Here is a 26,889-nt window from a genome sequence, read left to right on the forward strand (position 1 = left end):
TAGCAAGAAACATGAGACGCTTATGAAATAAGGAGGAGAAATCTAAAAACCACCCCTTAGGCCAGGCCAGTAGGAAGTGGCAGGGAAGGAAGCTGAGGCAGGCCAGGTCTGCACACAGAGCCACAAGTCACTCTAATTACAGCCGCTTGTGAGTGAAAGTACTGTCTACCAAGCAAACTGAGACAAGGGGCACATTAGAGTCTGCTATGAACATCTACAATAGCAATATACTGAACCAGAATGCACTCATGTGAGAAAGTTTTCAATGCACAGGCAGCTCTTTGCCAAAACACAACAGAAAATCCTGAAATAAACAAGAAAATTAGTGCAGCGAGCATACCTGTCATAAGGAGTGTACCCATTTTGCTGTAGGAAGTCATCTTTAATAAGTTTTGCTACCTCCAGAGTGATTTTATCCGTCTCTGCTAAAGAGGCCTAGGAAAGAAAAGGATACCTTAAGAAATTTAATCCATTGCATGGGATCAATGGTAACAATTAGTAAGTATATGTCAACATATAATCATTTATCACTAATAAAAGAGCTTTATGCTTTTTAATAGTAGGAAACCAGCACATAAATATAAAATCTAGCATTTAGCAGTTAGGCACAGTGGGCTCATGCCTATGATCTCAGAGTGCAGCCAGCTGAAGCAGGAGGGTTACTCGGAGTTCTAGGCTAGCCTGGATAGCAAACTGAGTTTCAGGCAGGTCTGAATTGAACCTCTCAAAGTTCAGCAGTAGGAAGGATATCACATTGCTGTGAGCTGTTTTTAAACTTACCCCTCTTGCATCCCTGAAACCCTAAGCACACAAACTACACTGCTCCCCTTCCTAGTTTAGACAACTGACAAGCAAGATCACACTCTGTACTAATGTATTGCCTATTCATTCACTAGTAGGTAGAGATATTGTACTAATGTACTGTGTGTTCATTCACTAATAAGTGGACAATACTGCTGTCAACATGATTAGGCTTACTTTTTTAATTATTGTTTTATGTGTATGAGCATTTTCCCTGCACATATGTATGTATATGAGCATTTTGCCTGCACGTATGTATGTGTACTATGTGTATGCCTGACTCCCGGAGGTCAGAAGAAAGCACTGGATACCTTGAAACTGGGGTTAGGAATAGTTGTGAATCACCACACGAATGTTCTTAACGACTGAGCAATCTCACTAGCCCTTATTATTTTTGAAAAGCATCTCTGTGTATGTGTGTACAGCTGTGTGTCCACACGATTCCAGAAGCAGAAGAGTCTCAGATGCCCTGGAACATATGACTGTAAGCTGCTTGATGTGGGTGCAGGAAACAACCTGGGTTCTCTGCAAGAGCAGTAAGTACTCTAACCACCGAGCTCCTTCCCCAGCGCTCCCTCCAGATTTATTCTTTCTACTGTATGTGTATGGTGCTTTGTGTGCATTGTGTCTGTGTACTGTGTATGTGCAGTACTTGGCAGAAGCCAGAAAAGCAGCATCAGACCTTCTGGAACGGGAGTTAAAGGCAGCTATGAGGTGCCATGTGGATGCTGGGAATTGAACCCAGGTCCTCTGGAAGAGTATCCAGTACTCTTGGTGGCTGAGCCAATTCTCCAGTATCCAAGCCCCACATGTTTTTAACATTTATTTTCTTAGAATCATATACAATATATTTGATCCTATTCTTCCCTTCCCTCAACTCCTCCCTGATCTTCCCCCACTTCTTTAAAGAACTTCTTAATACCCTACCCTGTCTCTGTTACTTGAATCCAGTTTTTAAGTTTGTTTGACAGAATAAACAGTCCATAAAGTTAGTTTGTTCTTCACATTCCAGGATGTTTAGAACTATAGTGGACAATAAGTATTCACTTATGTGAGGTCTGTTTTATTGGCATGCAAAGTTATAGAGCCTCAATCACTAAGTATCACTGCCTACAATGCTCTACTGTTGGTAATCACCCAGGCAAACATGAGATGATACCATTGTTGCTGGGCTCACTGACAAGAGGAGAAAGGGAGGAACAGATCCCAGGCACCCCAAGGCACTCGGGGGTGACTTATGTGCACTAGCACATTAGGTAAGGATCAAGTCTTTCACAGCTTTCTTTTTTAAAAGATCTCTTTCATCTCTATTTCTTTCTTCAACCACACATATTTTAAGCATGCATCATGTTTTGTTTAAATCATATAAAAATGTATATTTTATTCTGAGAAAGCATTTTCATTATTTAGATCATTCTCTGGTGGTTTTGGCATGGTGATTTAAAGATCCACCATGCTGTTCTTTGCTACATAATGTACTTCTTTCAACCTTGGCAATTTCATTCTGTATGCACATTCTCCGCCCCCCCCCCACCCCCCGACAGAGTGTCTCTATCTAGCCCTGGGTATCTTAGATCACTTTCTGTAGAGTAGGCTAACCTTGAACTCACAGAGACCTACCTGCCTCTGCCTCCTAAGGAATTAGAGGCATGTGCCACCACTGCCTGCTGAATCTTCCATTCTTTATATTCTATCTTTGCCCCTGTTAGAGGACAATCCAATTTCATCTAATTTTCTACTACTGTATCTCTCTGCTAAGGACTCAAGGCCCCCAGCACTGACTACTGTGGCCACTCCAGATGATGTACCCATCAACTGTACACCAGACCCAGACCTCACAGTACTTGGCAACACCCAGCTGTACAATTTTGCCATTCAACTAGTGCAGACTATTGCATCATTGTTGTTTGAAAGGCTATCTATAGGTCTGTAATATTTCTGTTTCCTTTTTTTTTTTTTTAATGTCTGCTCTATCCTTTGGTTACATTTTAGACAGTAGACCATCAATTTTATTATAGAAAACTTCCTTTAAAAATTTATTATATGGGGCTGGAGAGATGGCTCAGTGGGTAAGACCACTGACTGCTTTTCGGAAGGTCCTGAGTTCAAATCCCAGCACTCACATACCCACATGGTGGCTCACAACCATCCATAATTAGCTCTAATGCTGTCTTCTGGTGTGTTCGAAGACAGCTAGTGTACTTACATACAATAAATAAGTTTTTGGGCCGAAGCAAGTGGGGACTGGAGCAAGCAGAGGTCCTGAGTTAAATTCCCAGCAACCACATGATGGCTCACAACCATCTGTACAGCTACAGTGTACTCATATACATAAAGTAAATACATTGAAATTTTTTTATTATATTTATTTTGTGTGTATGAGTGTTTTGCCTGAATATATGGTTCAGTATACCCATGTGTACCCAGTGCCACAGAGGCCATAAAAGGGTATTTGATCCCCTGGAACTGGAATTACAAATAGTCATGAGCTGCCATGTGAGTGCTGGGAACCAAATGTAGATCCTCTGAAAGAGCAGCAAGCACTCTTGACCACTGAGCCATCTCTCCAGCCCCACCGTTGCTTTCTCTTGTTTTACTTAAGGAAAACTGCAGAAGACCTTTTCTAATCCTAAATAACAAAAAGAGTCTTATAAGATTGGTTTTCTTTAACATTTATATATGTATTGTATATATGTAAGTATGGATGTGTGTGTATATTCTCTCTCTCTCTCTCTGTGCGTCATAACACACACATGGAAGTTAGAGGACAACCTTTGGGAGTGGGTTCCAGGAATTGAACTCAAGTCATTGGGTGTGGCGGCAGGGGTCTTTGTCATAGATCTGTTTTTTCTAAGGCTGGCTAGAGAGATGGTTCAGAAGTTAAGAACATACAATGCCATTTCCTAAGACCCAGATTTGATTCCCACACCACCTCATAACTGTCTACAACTGTCTGACACCTCTAGCTCCCAACAGCATGTGCACTCTTATGTGCATACCCACATTCAGACAGCCATGAGCTGCCACGTGAGAGAGAGCTGGGAACCAAAGGCTCATACACAAAGTAAATCCCCCAAAATTTTGTGTTCTATTAATGTGAAAGTGTTTCCTTTCATGCCTAAAATGTTCATCTATCTATTTGTAGTTTACCTTTGCATGTGGAAATGGGAAGCAACCCACTTTGTTGTCCACTGCTGACCAAACCAAGCCATCCTCCCCTCACCTGATCTGTGACACACTATGCAGTACTGACTGAGGATCCAGATATGAAGTCTACCCCTGCCCCTGCTCTGTCTACTAGTGTGCTTGTCTGCTATCTCACCAATACCACACTGTTTTTCATTACTATAGTTTTCTGTTAATACCCAATAGGAGAACATCCCTTCCTTATTTATTGTTTTATCTCCCTAGGAGTGAATGTCTAGGACAGCAAATAAACTTTAGAATAGTTAGTGTCTAATCAGAAGATCTAGCGACAGTGGACTGAGATGTAGCTCCGCAATAGTGTTTGTTTAGGATGCATGGGGTACAATCTCCAGTGCTGAAATATGAAGTCAGCTAGAAATGTGCTTGCAAGTGCATTGACTTTATAGTTCAAACAGAAGTGGTATCAAACATTAATGTTAGTGCATACATGTGTGTGAGTGCTCATGTATGTGCATCCATGCTGCAGAGAGTTGTGGAGGCCAGACAACGACTCTGTGATGCGTGTTTTACCCTTCCACCTCTATGAAGATTCTGGGGATTGAACTCGAGGTCGCCAGGCTTACAGGGCAAGCAGCTTTACCCACTGAGCATCTTTCTGACTCATGAAATACCTTTTCAGTCCATTCCAATGTGTGGACTGTTTACAGATAGCTTTCTCCTAGATTAATTTAAAAATGCTTTTGATGGAAAAAAATACAATTTTACTTAGATCATACTCCCCCCCCCCCCGACTCTACCTTTTTTTCCTTTTTTAAAATTTGAGATGAGTCTAAAAACATAAGCAGGTTTTACTCTGTAGCCTCTGGCTGTCCCAGGACTATGTAGACCAAGCTGGCCTCCAACTCAAGTATCCAGCAGCCTCTGTCTCCCAAATGCTGGGATGACCTCTAGTGTTCACTGCTATGTGAACACTATGTGCTCTGTGACTATATAGAAATTTCTCTTGCTTTCTGTTTATCTTGAATTAGGACTCTTACCCAACTCTTACTAATTCTGCATCTCTATTATTTTTCTATTTAGATGAGGACATTTACAATAATGACATTCCTCCCTTTATAACAGTGCTAGTTAGTTTTTAATGTCAGCTTCAAACAAGTTAGAATCATCTGTGAATCATGAAACTCAACTGAAAATCATGCCCCTACCAATTTGGCCTGTGGGACATTTTCGTGATTAACGATTGGTGTGGATGGGCCCATCACAGGGGTGCACCACTCTGGGTGGATGGTCCTGAAAAGCCAATAAGCAGCACTCTTCCACAGTTTCTGCTTCACTTGCTGCCTCTCAGTTCCTGCCCTGGCTTTTCTCTCTGATGGACTGTTATCTGGAATGACGAGACGAAACAAACCATTTCTCCTCAAGCTGCTTTTGTTCATGGGGTTTATCACGGCAACAGAAACTCTAAGACAATACTCTTTTTAATTGAATGAAACCATTTCATTATTTAGGACTTCCATATCCAACTGAACAGTGAGAGTAAGCATTCTAGTTTCAATCTGGATAATTTTTTTTAATGCATCTGAAATTTCTCCACTCTGTATTAAGTAAGACTCCCATGTCGGTAGATTACTGGTATTCTCACTTACTGTGTGTAGCATGTATGTACTGTGCATGTGTACACGCCCATACGGAAGGCAGAGGACACCGTGTTTCTTCCTCTACCACTGTCCCCATATTCCCGTGAGACAAGAGCTCTCATTGAACTAGGAGCTTACCACTTGGCTTTTTGCATAGTTGGGAACTGAACTTTTAGTACTTAAGGTTGCACAGTAATTGTTTTATCCGCTGAGCTATCTCCCTGGCTTTTTTTTTTTTAAGTATTTATTTCAATTTCTATTCATGTGTATACTTCTGTGTCTGCTGTATGGACATGGGAACATGCAGAGGTCAGTAGATGGCATCAGATTTCTGAGAACTGGAGTTTAGGGTGGTTGTGAGTGGCCAAACATGAGTGCTAAGAACTGTACCCAAGTCCTCTGAGAGCACTGAGCGCTCTTAAGCAGTTGTCCAGCCTTCCTGACCCCATGTTTTATTTAAGACAGCATCTTGTTATGTTGCTTGGGCTACTATAAAACTCCTGGGCTCAAGTATCTTTCCATTCTGTGTCCGCAGTAGCTACTGTACTGTACTGTACTGTACAATATAGGCAATCGTATGTAAGTCGCTGTACAATATAGGCACACACTACCATGTGGAGATTAGCATATTATTTTTTACAGAGTTATAAAGTTCTATTCCTTGCTTTGTAAGAGATTTCTAAAATTAGAATAGTAAACTTCGGGCTGGAGAGATGGCTCAGTGGTTAAGAGCACTGATGTCTTTTCTGAAGGTCCTGAGTTCAAATGCCAGCAACCACATGGTGGCTTACAACCATCTGTAATGAGATCTGACACCCTCTTCTGGATTGTCCAAAGACAGTACAGTGTACTTATATATAATAAATAAATAAATCTTAAAAAAGAAAAGAACAGTAAACTTCAAATATTGTTTACATATTGGTTGAGGTATCATTCTCCCATTACATTTATTATACTGGCAAGTTAAGATGCACTATGTTTTACATATGGATGCATACATGTTCACATGTGTGTAGAAGTTTGCATGTGCTCAGTGTGCCTACATGTGTGCATATGGAAGGAAGAGGCTGATGTTGGTGTCTTCCTCAGTTGTTGTCCACTTAATGTTCTTTTCACTGAACTCGGGACTTACCGGTAGAATGGTGGCCTAACCAGCCCCAGGGATCCTCCTGCCTACCTCCACACTGCTGGAATCACATGCATACACCAGCACCCATGGCCTTTCACATGGGTGTTGGTGATCTGAACTCAGTTGCCTGTAGCTGTGCAGCAAACACTGGACTGAGTCATCTCCCAGCTCCTAATGATACATTTCTGCATCACATTGGCTACACTCTGCTTTTTCATGATGGATTGTATTTGTATGCCCTACTAGGTCTAATAAGTGAATATTTAATATTTTAATCTGTATTTATAAACAAAATGTTTTTCTCAAATTGCTTTTATCTGGTATTGCAGGGCTATTTCTTGCTCCTCTGAGAGAATCAGAATACTCTGTAAAGACTAAATGTATAATAATATATATACAGCATATATATAATATATGCTGTAGATGTTAGCTATCTAATAACATTATCCTTTGTTGGAAAAAATTAGGAGGTTATTTCATCAGATATAATAAAAATAACAGGCTGTGGCATGGTGGCACATACCTACAATTCCAGTACCTGGGAGGTACGGACAGGATGATGAATGTGAAGCTAGCTTACACTACATAGTAATAATCTATCTCAAAAGAGGGAGGGGCTTAGGGAGAAATACTAAGTCCTGGCTAGTTCTTCATGTGACCTGAGAAATCATTCAACTGTGAGATTTAAAATGACTACAGTTATTTACACCATCTTCATCTGGAATAGCTGGATCTAGGCAATCGTAATTAAGTCACTCACTGAAGGTCCCATAGCTAACTGTTAGAGGAACTGGAATCTCATCCTTTGATTCCCAGTGCTACTGCTCCTACAAAAGTTATGTTAGCGGGCTTTAAGTTCATATCTGATTTGACCGGTGATGGCTGTCTTGTTTTCACCTGGCGTGAAGCCAGGACCACGCTACATGCCATATGGAATATAAGGCCCAGTTAGTTTTAGCGCAGGTGAGCTTCAGAATTGTGGCACTCTCCCTACCTTAGTACCCTGAGTGCTGAGATTAGTCAGGAGCCATTACTCCAGCCAGGCAAGCGCCTACATAGTTAGAGTTCTGGAGCCTGTATGGCACCCAGTGCAGCCCCACGCACCTTTCCCACGAGCTGCACAATTTCCGCCAGATCCTCTTCTTCCTGCAGGATCTCCTTAGCTTTGGTCCTCAGAGGAACGAACTCCGTGAAGTGCTTGTCATAGTACTCGTCCAGGGCACGCATGTACTTGCTGTAGCTGATGAGCCAGTTCACAGAGGGGAAGTGCTTGCGTTGAGCTAACTTCTTATCCAAGCCCCAGAACACCTGATGTAGAAATACAAAAGTTAGGGGTTTCTTTTTCAAAGCAGTGCAGTACATATGTCCCTAATAAGTACTTTCTAACTTCCTGGGCCAATTATGTATCATCTTAGCATATGTAAATATGACCTCAATATTAAATTGTGCAAAACCCAATCAAAACTAAAATCATATTTCTCCATTTTCATGGTGGGTAATAACTGTATCAAATGTGACAGTACAAAGGAGAACCGGTGCAGCTGGAGATGACTGCGGCAGAACAACAGAAGGACCAGGGGGCTCACTGAGACGGAACAGACATTTACCTTGATTAAGATCCTTTAAACGTTCTGAGGAACTCAAATTATTATCACTTGAGTCAATTAAAACTTAACATAATTTGAAACTAATAGTTCTGAATCACACACATTTTTAATTGAGGCTTCTTTAATGATTAGCTATCCACTAAAATGTATGCCTTGACCTGACCCAGGTAAACAACTGTCTAGGCAGAAACCACATTTTCCAGCCTTGCTCTCACCGGGTATAGTTAACAGACAGAGGGTAATGACTGCATCACTTTCGAGCCTATGGTTCACTATGTGGATGTGCTTTGCCTACAGTTGTCCCCGGCAGCAGCTAGATGCAGAAGACTACCAGGCTAAGCAGTGGGAGAGCAGCGGGAGGAGAGCCAGGTGCTCTGCATGACGGGAGATACCCACTTTCTGATGGGACCTTGGACTGTCCTGTGATGTTTTAGCATCATGCAGTGTGGGGCCTATTTAGTTCTATACTTGAGAGTTAGTTTATTGGGTAGGATAACTAACTAAAGAAAACCTTGCTACAGGGATATATCCCAGGCTTCTGTTATGTTTAGTAGAAACTGTGAAGAACTAAGAAAAAACGTGTTAAACTTTCACAGTGTTAAGGATGCTGTTAAAACATTTTTTTATTATTATTTCTGCCTGTTCTTTAGTGATTAAATTAACTATCAGATGATCACTTAGCTAAATTACAACTGGGGTATGGCAGAGGGGAAGACATACCTGAACAATACCCAGAGTTGCAGAAGTGACTGGATCAGAAAAATCACCACCAGGTGGAGAAACCCTAGATTAGAAACAACATATAGCCATGAGAAATGTTTATGAAAAACAATTACATACATCATATATTTGAAAGTTAAAAATACAAGGATACTAAAACTCTTATAAAAATAATATATAAACATCATTTTTTTAAAAAAAGTTAATTTTGTTTGTTTTTATTGCTAGAAATGGAATCCAGAGCTTCATGCCCACTAAGCGCATGAGCGAGCAGCACACTACGCCCCACCCTATTGAAAAACATAAACAAAACCCACCAATCGCCGTGTGTGCACATCTGCAGAGATGGTACATCCGTACCATGGCGCACACATAGAGGTCAGAGGACAGCCGTGGGGTTGGCATTGTTTGAGACAGTCTGTTTGCCCTTGCATGTGCTGTGTCTGTCTCTGCAGTTTCCAGGGGTGCTGGGATTTTAAAATGCCCTACAGCATCCTGTTTTAAGTGGACTCTGGGAATTCAATGTTGCAAGCATTTAACCTAGTGAGCCGCTCCCTAGACCTTCATGTCTGCACATGCTTAACTTTAGAAGTACATGACTCCTGGAAGGAAGGACCTTGGTGAAAATAACAATGGCAATTACTGAATGCCATCTGGTCTGAGAAGTGAAAACAATCTCTTAGTGTAATTAGTTTCAAATTCTAATACAAAGATGTATTCTGAGAGCTGTAAGGCTTTATGCAGTAGTCATAAATCTATACTTTGTCCTTAGCATGAGATAACCTCCTCTTAACATGCCTTCAGATTTTAAAGTTAGTTCTAAGATACAATGAGTTGAATTTACAAAGTCATGGAAGTCACACCCATGAAACCCAAAGATACAGAGACGGCCTGAATTGCTTGCTTCACGAAGTGCCTTTGAATCTCTGAGTGCAATTCTGCTTAGGAAGCTCCACTCCCAGAGCAGTGTATATATATCCTCCCTTCTTCTGCCCTGCTCCCTTCTCCTGCGGATACAGGTGTGTGTGTGTGTGTGTGTGTGCGCGCGCGCGCACGCGCGCAGGCCAGTGGATAACTTCATGAATTGATCCTTATTTTTTGAGACAGAGTCTCTCACTTGGCCTGGTGTTTACTAAGTGGTCTGGGCCGGCTGCCCAGCAAGCCCCAGAAACCCCTCACCCATTTCCACTCCCTATGCCTGGCTCTGGGATTAGAGGCATGCGGCAACACGCATAGCATTTCTTTTTTTACTATAGGTTCTGCAATCTCAGATCCTCAAGCTTGTGTGGTAAACACTTACTGACTGAGCAATCTTCCCAGCCCTCTCTTTAAAAGAAGTGATGTTCTTTTCCTTTTGAGAAGTCAACAGCACGAGCTGGGCATGGCGGGACATGTCTGTTGGCAAAGGCAAGACAGCTAGTCCCAGGCCAGCCCACACTACACAGAAATCCCAGGTCTCCAGGGAATCAACAAATACATAAAGGAAAGCAAACACTTGGCTGCTTACGCTCCTACAATGCTGACACTCCCTTCTCTCTCAGGGTTTCCAAGACATTTCACTCTGCCTGCTCGCTCATAGAAAGAAGCCAGCCGGGCACCAAGGTATGCAGGGTATCCACTATCTGAAAGACAGAAAGAAAAGTTCAAACGAGAGTTCGAAGGCAGCTCCTAAAATGTTCTCACTGACAACCAACACTAGACTCACCTGCAGGCATCTCAGCTAAGCGACCAGAGATTTCTCTGAGGGCCTCAGCCCATCTAGAGGTAGAGTCGGCCATCATACTGACGTGGTAGCCCATGTCACGGAAATATTCTGATAGTGTAATTCCTAAACAGAGAAGAACACTGTTAAGTTATATTGTCAGAAAACAAACTACTGGCTTTTCTTGGTGTTTTACTTTATCAAGTTCCCTAAGAAACTTTAGAACAACAGGCATATTAAGATTTGTGTTAGCCATTTCCCCAAGTTTATTTTTCTAGGCACACAACTGAGGCATACTTCCAAGAATCTTTTCCATTTAGGTAAGATATGTAACTGACCTCAATCTAAAAGAATGTGATTAAAAATGAAATGTTCCATGGCCAGACATGTTATACATTTTTCTACACTTCCTAAAGCCCTCAAAACATGTACTGAAGACCAAAGAGCCACTTTTGACCTGGGTTCATCACAGACTGAAAAAAGAGCATCCCAGCCATGGCTATGGCATACAACTATAATTTGGGGGTTGTGTGTTTGAGACAGGGCTTCTCTGTGTAGCCCTGACTGTCCTAGAACTCACTCTGTAGATCAGGCTGGCCTCAAACTCAGAGATCTACCTGCCTGTGCCTCCCTAAATGCTGGGACTTAAGGAGTGTGCCATAGCTGAACCTACTCTCCACAGGAAAAGGTTTTATGCCCTGCTCTGTTTATATAATTAATCCAGAAATACATTTCCAAGCACATCTTGTCTGTAGCATACATCAAACATGCATATTTAACTCAGCTCGAGACATCCTCAAGTCCTCAAGTCTCTAAGTCTCTGATATGCAGACCCAGTCCTGTCCTATACAGTAAACACCAAAAAATGAAGTGTCTGGGTCTTGTTGTTTATCTCAGCCAAACCTTCCTAATATAGGATTCTAATCTATTAAAATGTAGTAACTCCTACTCTATATACTTACAAATATACTAAAGGAGATAAAATACATATAAATATTATATACAACTCCAAGACAATAGAAACATATAGTCACATGTTGTCTATAGTCTATAAACAATAGTCTATATTGTCAGAGTCACCTAATGTCCCAACTTTTCTTTTAGCAAGAATAAAACGACCTCATGAGAAAAGAGAAAAAGTCGCTGGAAACCAGCACTTTATAATGTACCACACCATGACTCAGAATAAAAACACTAAGTATAAAGTGCTTTTAAAAACAAGCCTTAAGCCGGGTGTGGTGGCGCACGCCTTTAATCCCAGCACTTGGGAGGCAGAGACAGGCGGATTTCTGAGTTCGAGGCCAGCCTGGTCTGCAAAGTGAGTTCCAGGATAGCCAGAGCTATACAGAGAAACCCTGTCTTGAAAAACAAAAAAACAAAAAAAAACAAGCCTTAAAGAACTTAATATTTAGGCTTAAAAACAATAAAAATACACCAGATATTCTAATGTAATGTTTAGAACAGATTTCTTTTTAAATTTAAGATTTATTTATTTATTTATATATGAGTGCTCTATCTGCATGTACACCTGCACGCCAGAAGAGGGCATCAGATCCCATTACAGATGGTTGTGAGCCACCATGTGGTTGCTTAGGATTGAACTCAGGACCTCTGGATGAGCAGCCAGGTCTCTTATCCCCTGAGCCATCTCTCCGGCCTCTAGAACAGAGTTTTTAATACAAGCACAGATGTGTTCTACGTCTATGATGAAATGCTACCAACATCTGTACTTCATATTAGATGCTCTGTAGAAAACATAAATAGACACGAGTAACCAAGGCTCGCTAATCACCAACATACACTTTTCAGTGCCGACAAAGAAAAGCCAAAAATAAAAACAACCAATAACTCAGACCAAAACCAACCAACCAAAACCAAAAACAAAAACAAAAAAGATGGAGGGATAATGTGTCTGCTTAGCACTTATGAGTTCTGGGGTTTGGTCCCTAGCACAGGGTGAGGGGGTCAAAAGACAAACTGAGTTGCACTCACAGATTCAAAAGGAGCACTTATCGTCATTGATCAAAGAGCCTGTATAAATCAATATGAAAGACAACTACCCTCCAAAAGGAAAACTGACAGCAGGTAGTTTATAAAATGGTTAATGAACACAGGAAAGAGCTTAGTCCATTATACATTATAGACTGACTAGGATGTAATAAAGCAACAATTGTTAAAATGTCAACCATCCATTCCAGGTGCTAGGCACTTTAGTTGCTTCATGTTTTCTGTTTGCTAACCGGATTATCAAGGGTGAGATGAGAGGCAAACTTTCTCACAGTTACCACAGCCCTTGAATGGCTATCAGAGTCAAACCATAATCATCACAAAGGTACTGGTTAGGTTACTATTACTGAGGCTGGAGAGACAGTGCAGCAGTTAAGAGCACTTACTGTGGCCCTCGCAGAGCCCCTGTTTCAGGCTCCAGCACCAGCCGGGCGCCCTTAACTCCAGCTCCAAGGGGTCTAATGCCCTCTTCTGGACTCTGCAGGCACTGCACTCATGTAATGTCACCCCTTAATTTAAAATACAAGTATCTTAAAAAAAAAAAAAAAAAAAAAGATGCTTCTGCTCTCTCCATATAAAGGACAGGGCAACCATCTGGAGAGCGGTAGCTTTCCCGTCTTCAATAGTACATGAATGTGCCACTTTCTTCCCCCTTTCCTCAGTTATAACAAAAGAGTGAATTAAGCTGCTGCGAACTGGCACACTGGGCACACATGCTACGAAGCAGAATGGCCAGAGCAGGAGGTCCTCGGGCCCAGGTTGGCATGGAGGAAACATAGGAAGATGGAGGTGCAACACAGCACACGCAGGCACTCCCTGTCTGCATGCATTACACAGCTTGGGGGAGGGCAAAGGACTCACTACCAATGGCTCTCTGTTCACTGAAGAGAAACAGTAAAATAATTACACAACTGCGTGCTGTAACAAATTTCACAAGTAACCATGAAGAATTCCTGCTCTCCTGCACCAGCCACAGCCAGTTCCACCCATCTTACAAAGATGAATAATGGTCCCAGGTGGTTAAATGAAAACAATGTAGAAGGAAGTACACTGGTGGCGAAAGAGCCTGCCAAAGAACAGACGAAAAGTGTGGTAAGAAAAATCAAACCAGTATGGAAATGTAGGCTTCAGTAGAGGCAATACTAGGAACGGACACATGAAAGTCTAAATAAAAGACAGGATAGGAAATGGTGATCAGTAGGGCTCTAGTATGTCTAATGGAAGAAGAGGTTGCAGATAAAATTCTCAAGTCTTTCAAAATAAAAAACAAATTCAGAGACTGACATGGTTCATGTCTGAGGAAGACGTATCTAAGCTATCAACAATGCCAAATATTCTAAGAAAGCTATGAGACTTAAATTTAAAGAGAAATTCTCCGGACCAAGAAAAGTTACTTCTACAAGGGGGAAAGTCATTCTCAGATTTGTGCTCCCAAAATACTGACTGCGTGAATAAGTGTTCTCAGGGAAACAACACTGATCCAAGAAATCGGCTCTCAGCCAAACCACGCTTGAGGTTTGGGTCGGCATTCCTTCTATTTCAAAAATGAAAAAAGTAAGTATTGCTATATTACCCCAGCAGATCATAAATCATGAAGTCTATGAAAGTCAACACATGTTAGTAAAAACTACCAGGCTACAAAAACTACCAATAATTTTAGTTCAGAAACACAACTGTTAAAGGCAAAGGGGGAAAAAAAAAACCTTGGAAACTTATGAAGAAAGCAAGAGTTCAAGGAAAATGAAGATTTCCGTGAGTCTTTCTTGCAGAAACTTCCAAAGGACATATAATAAAACAAAAAATAGAGAAACTAGCCACAGGGAACACTGGCTCCATTTAGGGAAGGCCAAAGTCTAAATAATACTGGCTCTCTATTTCTAGAACAAAGTAGAGAGTTAATAATTCCTAAAAAAGGAGAAATGAAGGTCCTAAGCACTGAGGCTGAGGGAGCAAAGATGAAAAGTGTGCAGCACAGCACATTTCTTATCTTTTATAGTCCCTAAAAATAGCACGTCATAGGCACATAACTGTATTTACATAGTACAATGTTAAAATACAGATAAATGATACAATTAAGAAGATAAATACATTGTTTTATGAGCATTAAGAGATCTGGAGGCAGCTGGGCGTGGTGGCACACTCCTTTAATCCCAGCACTTGGGAGGCAGAGGCAGGCAGATTTCTGAGTTCGAGGGAAGCCTGGTCTACAGAGTGTGTTCAAGGACAGCCAGGGCTACATAGAGAAACCCTGTTTTGAAAAAAACCAAGAAAAGAGAAAGAGACAGACCGACCTGGAAGCTTGGGTACAGCTCAGGAGTGCTTACCTCGGATGTGCTCAACCACAGAGCAAAGGCAGGGTGGGTGTACAGGGGAGGTGAGGGAGAGGAGCAGGTGAAGAAGACAACACCACCCTCTGGGGCAGCTCAACACACATCTTACGTTTGGGTCTGGGCAGATGGCTCGGAGGTTAGGAGCTTCTGCAGAAGACCTGAGTTCTGTCCACAGAACCAAGCTGGATAGCTCATAACTGCCTGTAATTCCAGCTCTAGAGGATTTGACATCCTCTCTGTTCTCTAAGGGCACATAGACATGTGGCATAATATACTCCACACAGCCTCTTGCCCATACAATCTTTTATTCTCATGATACATATAATAAATCAGATATTTCTTAAAAGCCAGGAAAGTGATTGCATGGGTTTTTTTTTAAGAGATGAAGTTCTTGGGAAAGAAAAGCTGGGTGCTGGTGTTAAATTCTTCTCTCCCAGCCCCAGACTCACCAGTGTAGATGGAGGCTTCTCTTGCAGCCACAGGCATGTTGGAGGTATTGGCTACCAGCGCTGTCCTCTTCATGATGGACTCTACTTTCCCATCAACCTCCATGGTGAGCTAAGGGTGGGAAATCCATTAGTGCGTGAGCTCCAGTCTCAGTATAACACTCTAACATTTTACATTTCCCCCCATTTACAAAGACTGCAACTTGTTTCTGTTTAATCCTTTCGTCAGAATTCCCTAGGACTATCCCCATCATGCCAACCTCTCTGCCCTGTCCCACAGCACCGTCTGACAAACAGGCAATCTCATTTGGACATTTCAAATGGACAAAGGAAATCCATTATTTCATGAAAAAGGACATATTACTACAGTAACCTAGATCACAGAGCCCACGAAAAGCTTCACATTTAAATGGTCAGTTTCTTAGGGTTTGTTTTTTAGACAGTGTCTCACTCTAGAAGTAGTCCAGGCTAGCCCTGAACTGACCCTTCTGGCTCAGCCTCCCAAGTACAGGAATTACAGGCCACCATACCCAGTTAAAATATAAATGTTTTAGATGGCCTAGTCGGCCATCACTGGAAAGAGAGGCCCATTGGACTTGCAAACTTTATATGCCCCAGTACAGGGGAACGCCAGGGCCAAAAAGGGGGAGTGGGGGGGTGGGTATGGGGGACTTTTGGGATAGCATTGGAAATGTAAATGAGGAAAATACCTAATAAAAAATTTAAAAAAAAAGAAAAAATATATAAATGTTTTTTATTTTATCCATCTTACTTTTCTCTTAAGTGAGAACAAAGAAAAATTCATTTTCCTTTTTAAAAATATACAGATTAATCAAAAGTATTAATTTAAAATTCTTTGAGAGCATCTTGACAACTGAAAGCACCACTCTTTGCCATGGAGCATAAACTGTTGTCAGCGATGGCTGACACGCAGCGTTTCCTCTAGACGATTATAAGGAGTGTTCTAGAGACAGACCTCAGGGAAGTCGCGGAGAACTTCTGACATCTCGTTGCCTCTCTCACCGCAGCCGACATAGATGATGACGTCACTGTTGGAGTACTTGGAGAGAGACTGGGAAATCACAGTCTTCCCACAGCCAAAGGCACCCGGGATAGCAGTAGTTCCTCCCTGAACACACCTGAAGGACAACAAACAAAAAATGAAAAGAAATGCTTATTATGCTGCTAGCTTGCTAACGTATACTGCTAAACAAAGTAGGCAACTGATGGAAAATTACTCTGAAACATTTCTATACACATAGAATATACTGACATAATTATTAGCAGCTCATTTGTGCCTAATAGCATATGTCTTAAGGTGGCTATAAGCCAGGTGTGGTGCTGCACGCCTTTTATCCCAGTACTCATGAGGCAGAGGCAGGTGGATCTCTGTGAGTCTGAGGCCAGCCTGGCCTACATGGTGAGTTCCAGCACTACATAGAGAAAGTATGTCTTAAAAAAAAAAGAAAAGATGGATGTGGCAGTTCTTGCCTATAGTGCCAGCATTCGGGAGGCTGAGGCAGTAGGATTACCGATGAACTGAAGGCTAGCTTGAATTGCTCAAGTCTGAGGTACAGAGTGACACACTATCTCAAAATAACAAAAGACAAGTATTTTATTATGATAACCATCTTTATCACTTACAGTGGTTGGAAAGTGAAAGTGTGTTCCATAGACACCCGAGGAAGTGTCTTATGAAGCTGTACGAATACAGGGAGATAACAAAAGAGCCCTGATGACATTCATGCTTGGACAAGTCTGTTCACTAAAGACAACACAAGAATTAAAACTATAAACCATGTACGAAGCGTATCTGCTTCATAAGGGGTAGAAAAGGGTCTAGGAAACTTACATCTTACCATAAAGTTTACTTTAGTCAGGAAGAGTGATAGGCCATCCTCAAAGAGCTAAGGTTTGGATGAGGGCAGAGAGTACAGGAGAGAAACCTAAGAAATACCGAAGCTTACAGGAGTTGGGAACAGATGAGAACGGAAGCGGGGGGGGGGGGGGGGGGGGGGGCGGCGCATAACAAGGCAATATTCAAAGTTGTGACAAGTTAAAAATGTATTGCCCAGTTCAGGGAACCAGCAATGTTAAGGGCAAGACAGAGTTCCCATGGGTCAGAGGAGAGGCGCTGGTGTCATGTGTATTCTCAGGAGATTGCAGGGACACACAGAAAGGATAAACTCTAACCCTCAACCCCCCCCCCCTCCTCTTCCCTTTCTTTCTCTCTCATTAGACAGGAGACTGATGAGAAGTGGCAGAAGAGGGAGACACACTTGAGGAGCCCAGAAATGTGATAAACCCCAAAAGGGGTGAAACTTCATAGTCTCTGATTGCTCAGTAAAGGAGAAAGGGGAAGGAGGAGGCGTGGAGTTGAGTATCTGAAATACACAGAGACGCATGAAGCAGCTGCGAGGACACAGCAGCGTGCACAGAAATCAATTTCTACGGCTCATCTGGTTTTCCTCAGTGGTGCGTGCAAAGCAGGAGGGGACAGCTGAACGGATCCACAGCTGGGATGCTGCCAGGCGAGTCCTGGCAAAATACAAAGTTTTATTATACCACTAGGAACTCTTCCTAAGATTCAGCCTGTGGAGTATATTCTGAATAAGGAAGGACACAGAGACAGGACACAGTGAGCAGTAAGGAAATGAAAGCCCAGAGATCTCTGTGGGAAAGAAACAGTAAGAGCAGCCCAAAGAGCGACTCTGAAGCGTCAGGCCTCCAGTGAGAGCAGGGGAGGCTGCTCAGGCAGTGGCCGGGTGCCTGCTTGGCCAGTGGAAGGGACTGCCTTTTCTATTTTATTTTTAACTAATGAGTTTATAGTGATTCAAGGTTGAGGCAGAAACCAGTCTTTTTTGGAAATTAAATGATGAGGTCATTGTAGAAAATACAGGGGCTGGTGAGATGGCTCAGCGGTTGAGAGCACCAACTGCTCTTCCAAAGGCCCTAAGTTCAAATCCCAGCAACCACGTGGTGGCTCACAACCATCCTTAACAAAAATCTGATGCCCTCTTCTGGAGTGTCTGAAGACAGCTACAGTGTACACACATATAATAAATAAATAAATCTAAAAAAAAAAAAAAAAGAAAATACAGTAGTGTATAGTAAAACCACAGGTGTCTAATAAAAGAAAGTAAAATTTTCTAGGCAAAGAAAATGGAAAAGGGAACACTGTAAATGACTACTGCTGGCAGCATACAGAGACATCTGATCTTAGAAATTAACAATTCATACCAATACCAATTTATTAATTCTAGGACAACTTAAAGTTACTTATATTCTTTGTCACAGATCATGTTTTGCAAATTTTCTTTTTTCAGGAACTTTTTTAAAAAATATAATGTTTGACTATGGAGGAAAAACTTTGCCTATTTAATTACTGGCAACAGATGTAACTACTTCACCACTCTGGCCTAGGTAAAACCTACCACAGTATTTAGTACAGAGAACTCATATCTGCAAAGATTACAAAAAGACAGATATATATAATACCTTGGGGGCAAATGGTGGGAGACAGCAAACTTACGGGAAAAGGGCATCGAGGACTCTCTGGCCAGTAAGCAAGGGGTGATTGGCGGGCAGCTTCTCAGTGACAGGCCGCACCTGCCGCACAGGCCACACTTGGACCATGCTGAACTTCTCCTTCACACCTTCAAACTCAAGCTCCAGGACAACATCCTGTTAAAACAAACCAACCAAACGGTACAACCTTAAAGGGAGCTAAATCTGTGAATCATTCTTCCTGCAAACTGCAAGTAAGAAAGCCAGGTTCGCTTGCAGACAGAAGGCTGCTTTTATAAGTAAGAAGGGAGATGGATAGTTTATATTATGTGTCTTTACATATGGCTGCATTTCTTTTTTTCTGGATACATCACCGTCTCGCTGACTGATATAAAGTATGGTAGGAGGTCTGTGGAAAGGAGCACATCAAGTAATAAAGAGCTACATACACTGGACATGGATGACAGGGATGACAGACAGCTAAGTCCTCAGGGCAACACATGCTCCCCGGATCAGGGAGAAGTGGAAGTTTCACACTTTCTTTTCACCCTGTTTTACTGTAAAAATCATATTGCTCCAATGTGAAAATACATGCCCAAAGCCCCAAAATATTTATTTTTAATATTTTTAAAAGGAAGTGATAATATGACAGCATCTTTGAACACTGAGACTGTTTAAAGCGTTCACAAGTTATTCTAAATTCCAGGAGAAATCTGTAGTCTGGAGAAGACATGAGTTCTGTACTCTCAGGCAATTCCTCTAGGATGAGCGAGTTTCTCAGCTAGTGAACAAGTCTAGACATCTGTTCTAGAATCTCACACTGACATGTGTTCTCTACATGTTATAAAGCACACATTTATTTTTGTAAATACTTTTGAAAAACTGCTTATTGCATTTTACTACGAGGACATTACATGTTATCATGGTCTTCTCAATAAAATTATATGCCAATAAAAATATATGCCAAGACTGCTATGACTCTATTAAATCTGACTCTGTGACTATAAATAAAATTAATAAACTAAGTTACAAATGATACACTTAAGTAAGAATTCACACAATCCACTATATAATTAACTATGTGAATCCTGATTGACAGTTAAAATCATGTCTATTCTAAGCTTAGTGAATATGAGATTTAGGCAAACCCATCAGTTAAGAAGACAGAAAAATATCATAGTTCTTATTAAAAAGGTATATTCTTGTTCTTGTATTCTCAAGTCCAGGTCAAAACAAAATTACCCTTAAAATGACATAGCTCAGTGGTAGAGTGATTACCTAGCATATGTGAGCCTCTGGATTTGTTCCCTATCATCACAAAAGTAAGTAAAATGAGTGAATAAATAAATAAAACAGGAGTCACTCAGAACTTACACATTAGAGATGCTTTGCACTGAAGTGCAAACTTCCATGTACGAGCAGGCTGCTACAGAACAAAGCCCAAACAGTACTTACAGACGCATCATAATTCCCAGGCGGCGCGATGTAAGTCACACTTCCTCTGTTACGTGGGGGCAACATGATTTTGTGTTTGATGAGGGAGTTCTCATTGACAATCCCATAAATGTCTCCACCAGTGATATGACTACCAACCTAAGGAACAAATGCACCCGCTATTAATGTTCTAAAACAAAACAAGACATTCAAAAAGCCCAGGTAGACATACCCTTACTTTAGTAATCTGAATCATTTGCCTAACTTATAAAGAAAGCATTAGTTCTATAGTAAATTAAGTGCACTAAATATTAGACAGCAGATCTATGATTTATATTTATTTGGACTAAGACTAAAACAGTTCACTAAATGCACAGTTCATCTCATATTCTTTCACCAATTTTAGGAATTTCTGGTTACTCAGACATACCCGTAGGTTTTTGCTGGGTATAAACTCCCATTTGATATCTCTGCTGAGAGCAGACACATTGACTCCTCTGGGGATGTAGATACTTTGGGTCTGACTGCTGATATCCGACAGAGGTCTCTGTATACCATCAAAAATGGCTCCCATAATCCCGGGACCCAGCTCGACCGAGAGAGGTTTACCAGTGCGGAGTACGGGGTCTCCAACAGAGACACCAGCTAGGAAAAGCAGTTAAGGAAAACTTAAAACAAAAGTTTGAAGATACTATTAATAGGAAATATCAGTTTAAAAGGGAAATGACATTTACGAAGATATTAAAAGTTCCCAAGATCTTTGATAGTTCAGCAATATTTTGCAGTCTCTAAGGACAAAATATATACCTAACACTTCTAGTTATTAAATAACCATATCCAGAGAGTTTAATCAATATGTATATCCTAACAACTGACTATCAGTGAAAGCATGGAGTGTAAACTGAAAAGAGGAAGAATCAATTTCAGACCTAAACAACCACAGTTGTAATGAACAGAAGGGTGCATGTGCTTTTTTGGACACCGTATAACTGAGTATGACTGGAAACCTACTACCTGCTTATTTCTGCCTCCTTGGATTTCAGCTCAGTGTCACAAACACTCATGATGCCACTGACGAGAGTGCAATGGACAGCCTACTTTCAGTGGTTAAGCATGTCTAACATTAAGTGTCTAATGTTCTGGTGTGAGATGACGTGGTCATGGTCACCACCTGAGTCTGCTGCAGCTGCCCAATGCCTCTGCACAATTTGGGAGTCACAGGTTTAAGAACAGAAACAAAAACCTCTCCTTAACTCATAGTTTGACCATACTACTGAAGAGCAGTCTTCTATATAGACAAAAAATTTTAAAAGTTGAGAAATTCTTTAGAAAGAAAGGTGAGTAGACAGTGAAATACCTTGTTTTATATTTGTTGACAGTACAAATAAACAGTCACAGATTAATCTAGGAATTTTTACTTTTCAAAAGTAAAAATGCTTACACTGTAGTACTATTTAAAAGAAAGACTATAAATCATCAAGGTTTTATTATTAATTGATTACTAAATCACGATAATACAGTATTCTGGAATTATATATACCTATAAAAAAGGAGTAAGAACATCTATGAATTCTAGTCTCCAAAGAAAGGTCTCCAAAACACATATTCTTATTATCAGTATCTAATAGGAATTTTAAAAAATCCTACAACCAAGTTCAAAGAATTTCTCCAAAACCATGCCTGTATCTCTAAATTGCATCATTAACATTTTACTATATTTATCATGTTACCTTCATCTTCTGCAATCCAAATATCTTAAAAAGGTAAAAAGGAGCACTTGGGAGGCAGAGGCAGGCAGATTTCTGAGTTTGAGGCTAGCCTGGTCTACAAAGTGAGTTCCAGGACAGCCAGAGCTACGCAGAGAAACCCTGTCTCGAAAAAACCCAAAAACAAAAAAACAAACAAACAAACAAAAACAAAAAATAAAAAAAAAGGTAAAAAGGTATACAGAATACTTTATATAGTATGCTCCTTATGGGAAGAAAGGACAAATACTTACTCGTATTTGCTAAGATACATGATTGAAACTAGAACAAAGTATATGTGTATAAAAATGCCTTAATGAAACCCATTATTTTATATGCTAAGGCAAACCTAGAAGTACAGAATAATACACAATAATTATAAGTAATAAAAGCAAAGAGGTCATTTGTGTCTTGAAGTCAGACAAACAGAGGCCATAAAATGTAGGGAGTCTTATCACTGCATACACTTTCATTAACTTAAGTCTACAAACCACGTGAAGAAGAGAGTAACTGTGGCACCGTGAGGTCGCTCAGTACTCGAATGCATGCTTGGCATGTATGTGGTTCTGTGTTTAATTCCCACCTAGTCATCAAGTGACTAGACAGCAGATAAAGGTGGAACAATAAACACACACACCCCAAACTTGGTTTTAGCCATGATTTCATGCCTAGAGGCTTCCAATTTGGGGTCAGGGTGATAGCTCAGCTACTTAAGTGCTTGCCTTGCAAGCATGTGTGAATTTAATCTCTAGAAACCATGTTAAAAAGCATAGTCTCCCAACCTCAGCCCTGGGTAGTCTGAACCAGATTCTCAGGGCTGGACAGCCAGCAAGTAAAGCTTATTTCCCACGCTCCATGCACTATGAGAGCTCTCATCTCAAACATCACATTGACTGGCAGGCAAGACTGTTTTCTGGCCTTCACATGCACGTGCGGCTGCACACACATGAACACAGAGATGTCTAATTTCCTTTTTAGATGACTTTTACGTTAGCACCTACTACTCCTACAGTGGAGCAGTTACCTCCAAGCATTCTTGTTAGAGCAGCAATAAAAACAAAATATGCTAAAACCCCAAGAATTAATGCTGACCCTGAGAGTTGTGTCAAAGACATATGCATTTCCAAAAGACGTGTAAGGCTTGCATTTCTTTACACTTTATTTTTTTATTTTTTTTATTTTTTTTTTGGTTTTTCGAGACAGGGTTTCTCTGATAGCCCTAGCTGTCCTGGAACTCACTTTGTAGACCAGGCTGGCCTCGAACTCAGAAATCCACCTGCCTCTGCCTCCCGAGTGCTGGGATCAAAGGCGTGCGCCACCACGCCCGGCTTACACTTTATTTTTATTGACAATAAATGTTTAGTGTTTGTCTACTGTGTAGCAGAGTACAGACCTGGGAGGAGAGGACAGCCATGCCCCATCATTTTCCTCCTCCCTCTTTGCATGACCTACAGGGATCCATCAGACTCACCCTGCCGGACTTGGCACCAAGCACCTCTACGTGCTGAGGTAGAGCATCTTGTAAGTCCCCTCCTCAGTTTTTCACAGAAAATTAGAAATAGATATTATTCTTAAAAATCAGTATTGTAGCAATATTAAGGATTTCTTAGTGCTAAAGCTATATTATTTGTTAATGATTGAGAATGGTGAAGGATCTATATGTATTTATTATTTTAAATAAAAATCATGACTGGGTAATTTTGAACACATGAGCCAATATTATTATCCTATTTATGCTTTCTTCTGCAATATGAAACTTCTAAACAAATTCCCAACTGGATTCCCTGAAGTCTATGACACTGAATGTTAAGAGCAATAAACATTCAGAAAGTTATTTCTAATTTCTTGACTAAGAACACTAGATTCTCAATAGTTCTCCCTTCAATATGTTCCTTTATGACATGTTGTGTCATGCATCTATTTTGTGTTAAAATTTTAACCCCCAACACGCAGAAGGTGGTAGGAAATTGACCAGAGAAGGATACAAGTTTCTTCATACACCTGAATGGTGGCCATGTCACCTTCCAATCGAATAATTTCTCCAACCAGCTCGCTGTGCCCCACTCTCACCAGCTCGTACATGGCAGCACCTGCCATGTCACAGGCTGTAACCACTGAAAGAACAAGAGACTGTTGATCCAATGTTCTATGAATAATTACAGCTAATTTAAAATCTAATACACCCATTAGCATGCCTTCTCATTTACTACTAAGGAAGAAATAAAACCCTATCATGGAATAACCTTTACAGTTTCACATACAGACTTATTTTTAGTAATTGATACAAAGAAGGAAACAAAATAGCCTTGTTAGGCTATAGTTACTGATTAAAGCAACATAAAAGCAACCTATTTTAACACATGAAGTCCTAAATGAAAACTCTCATCTTGTAGTACTGAAGTTCATTTTGAACAACCTAAGCTACTTTCATACATGCAATGAAAGGTTTTGGAACAATTAACAACAAACAAGCACACACTAACATTGGAATTGAGAGCTTTAAAACATCATACAGTAATTATCAATTTACTGTGCTGTTATCCCTTGAAAGATAAGTAGGATTTTTACTTTTTACTACTTTAAGTCAGTGATTCTAAAGTTTCCTTGGCTGAGGACCTTCAATAAACTCTCATTCTAGTATTTAAAAAAACAAACAAAACAAAACCCTATGCATAGCCAGATGGTATGAATCTACAACCTTAGCAGCTGAGAAGCAGAGATGGGAGGATCAGGATTTCAAGCCAGCCTAGGCTACTTGAAATCCTGTTATGAGATACTACCAGTAGCTCACACATGCATATATAATTCCTCTTCTCAAACCATAGGATGTTCATAACCACCCACCACCACCGTTTCAACCTTCAGTTAAGAAAGGACCTCTATTTTTTTTTTTTAAAGATTTATTTATTGATTATATGTAAGTACACTGTAGCTGTCTTCAGACACTCCAGAAGAGGGCGTCAGATCTTGTTACAGATGGTTGTGAGCCACCATGTGGTTGCTGGGATTTGAACTCCGGACCTTCGGAAGAGCAGTCGGGTGCTCTTACCTACTGAGCCATCTCTCCAGCCCCAGGACCTCTATTTTTAATATTTTTTCACAAGCAGGCACCAGAATTAGAGCTTGCTATGTTAGGCCATGCTGTCTAGCAAGCAAAAGTTATCTTTCTGGAAGGAGAAGAGGGTGCTACATTTGTAGAAATGCATAGGAATGAATGAGCCCATTCTTACTGCATAGTCTGTGGTTACAACCATGTGACAGTCATTATTGCAGTGAAAAACATGCTAAATTAATTTGCTCTAGAGAACAACGAATTAAGATGACCTGAAATATCACATAATGAATTTAAGAATCATATTTCATAAACCCCAAAGGATACCATTGGTCTATTAAGAAGTACTTGGGAATTAGCCATCGGCCCAGGGACAGCCTGGGGCACATTTCTTCACATCCGCTTTCCCTAGGCTGGCTATGTTCCTTTGCTTTTCCCCTAAGCTTTCTCATGTTTAATCTACCTGTCCTATCACCATCACAGGGAAACTGTTTCTGTGATCATAAGAGAGATGGGGCACAGCGGAAGGCTACTCTCTGCTTCTTGCCAGCGAGCTCAAGCTCACTGAGTTCTTGGAGAGAAGGCGGCAGAGCTCATCGACAGAGGAAAAGTCTGCCGAGGAGGCACATCACCTTCGCTGTCATTAGAACAGGGCACAGATTGTAATATAAAACTTAAAGGAAAATATGTTTTAGTATCAATGAGCAGGTTGTACCTAGGCTACTATAGTTCAATATTTGTTAGTGGGACATTCAGAAAAAAAAAAAAAAAAGAATACGAAACGAGATGGTTATTTTAAAAGCAGAGTTCCAAGGTTTGACAAAAATGGGTATAAAATGTAAAACTACTTTCTATTCTCAGTATCAGGCTCTCTCAAGTAACTGTGAGATACCTGGAAAAATTACTCAGACAGATGTATTATCACAGAGGAGAAGTTGACATTACCAAGAAAGGCTCTGAAGATCATTATTTAAGTTCAAATCAGTAGAGAATAACTGAAAACTTATTATACATATGGCACTGTATTCTAAAAGCTATAAACCTTAAAGCTTTTATATTTCAAATTAAACAAAAATATGTAAGCTTTATTTGCCTAACAAGCATGGTATCACAAAGTGGCTTATCAATGGCGGACCGTCAAAGGTACTTTAGATTAGCGCTTGGTGACCATCACGGTGGCCATATTAGTTTACTCTCATAGGCACCGTGAGCTCTTACAAACCAAACCATTTATGTAGATCGGCAGGACCTGTGCTTCTCCCCAAGGCACCTTGAAAAGATGCCGATCACAGTGAGGCATCCTTGCTCTCAGCTGCTGCACATTACTTACCAGGCCCTGAGACTCCATGCACATAACCAAATGTACTTTCTTTATCCTCATCGCGGATTTTGGGTAGCTTGGAGAAATCCATTGTGTTAAATTTACCTGAGGCAAAAGAAGAAAGTAAACCATAGTTACAAACTCTAAAACTAAAGAATCAGCATAGATGGTATATTCTCCAGTCATAAAACTATTCAGAATAGAATTCGACATCACACACACACGGGGTGGGGGTAGGGGAGTTTATTTCAAAATAGGGTTTCTCTCTGTAGCCCTGTCCTGGAACTAGTGCTGTAGACCTGGC

At 40.8% G+C, this 26,889-nt stretch overlaps 1 protein-coding gene across 2 annotated transcripts in view; it reads right to left on the minus strand.

Moving 5' to 3' along the window:
• Atp6v1a (ATPase H+ transporting V1 subunit A) overlaps positions 1 to 26,889 on the minus strand; it is a 52,165-nt gene that overhangs the window by 4,229 nt on the left and 21,047 nt on the right. For both annotated transcript variants that reach the window (XM_021185543.2, XM_021185542.2), the window contains exons 2-13: positions 26,595 to 26,690; positions 24,198 to 24,326; positions 20,898 to 21,112; positions 20,489 to 20,626; positions 19,059 to 19,210; positions 16,503 to 16,665; positions 15,530 to 15,638; positions 10,747 to 10,869; positions 10,549 to 10,663; positions 9,042 to 9,105; positions 7,819 to 8,022; positions 341 to 435 (exon numbers count right to left, since the gene is read on the minus strand). In XM_021185543.2, coding sequence (XP_021041202.1) covers positions 341 to 435; positions 7,819 to 8,022; positions 9,042 to 9,105; positions 10,549 to 10,663; positions 10,747 to 10,869; positions 15,530 to 15,638; positions 16,503 to 16,665; positions 19,059 to 19,210; positions 20,489 to 20,626; positions 20,898 to 21,112; positions 24,198 to 24,326; positions 26,595 to 26,676 — 1,589 coding nt within the window. In that variant the 5' untranslated portion in view covers positions 26,677 to 26,690. The remainder of the gene's footprint in view (positions 1 to 340; positions 436 to 7,818; positions 8,023 to 9,041; positions 9,106 to 10,548; positions 10,664 to 10,746; positions 10,870 to 15,529; positions 15,639 to 16,502; positions 16,666 to 19,058; positions 19,211 to 20,488; positions 20,627 to 20,897; positions 21,113 to 24,197; positions 24,327 to 26,594; positions 26,691 to 26,889) is intronic.

The sequence above is a fragment of the Mus caroli genome, chromosome 16, assembly GCF_900094665.2.
Source record: "Mus caroli chromosome 16, CAROLI_EIJ_v1.1, whole genome shotgun sequence".
NCBI lineage: Eukaryota > Metazoa > Chordata > Mammalia > Rodentia > Muridae > Mus > Mus caroli.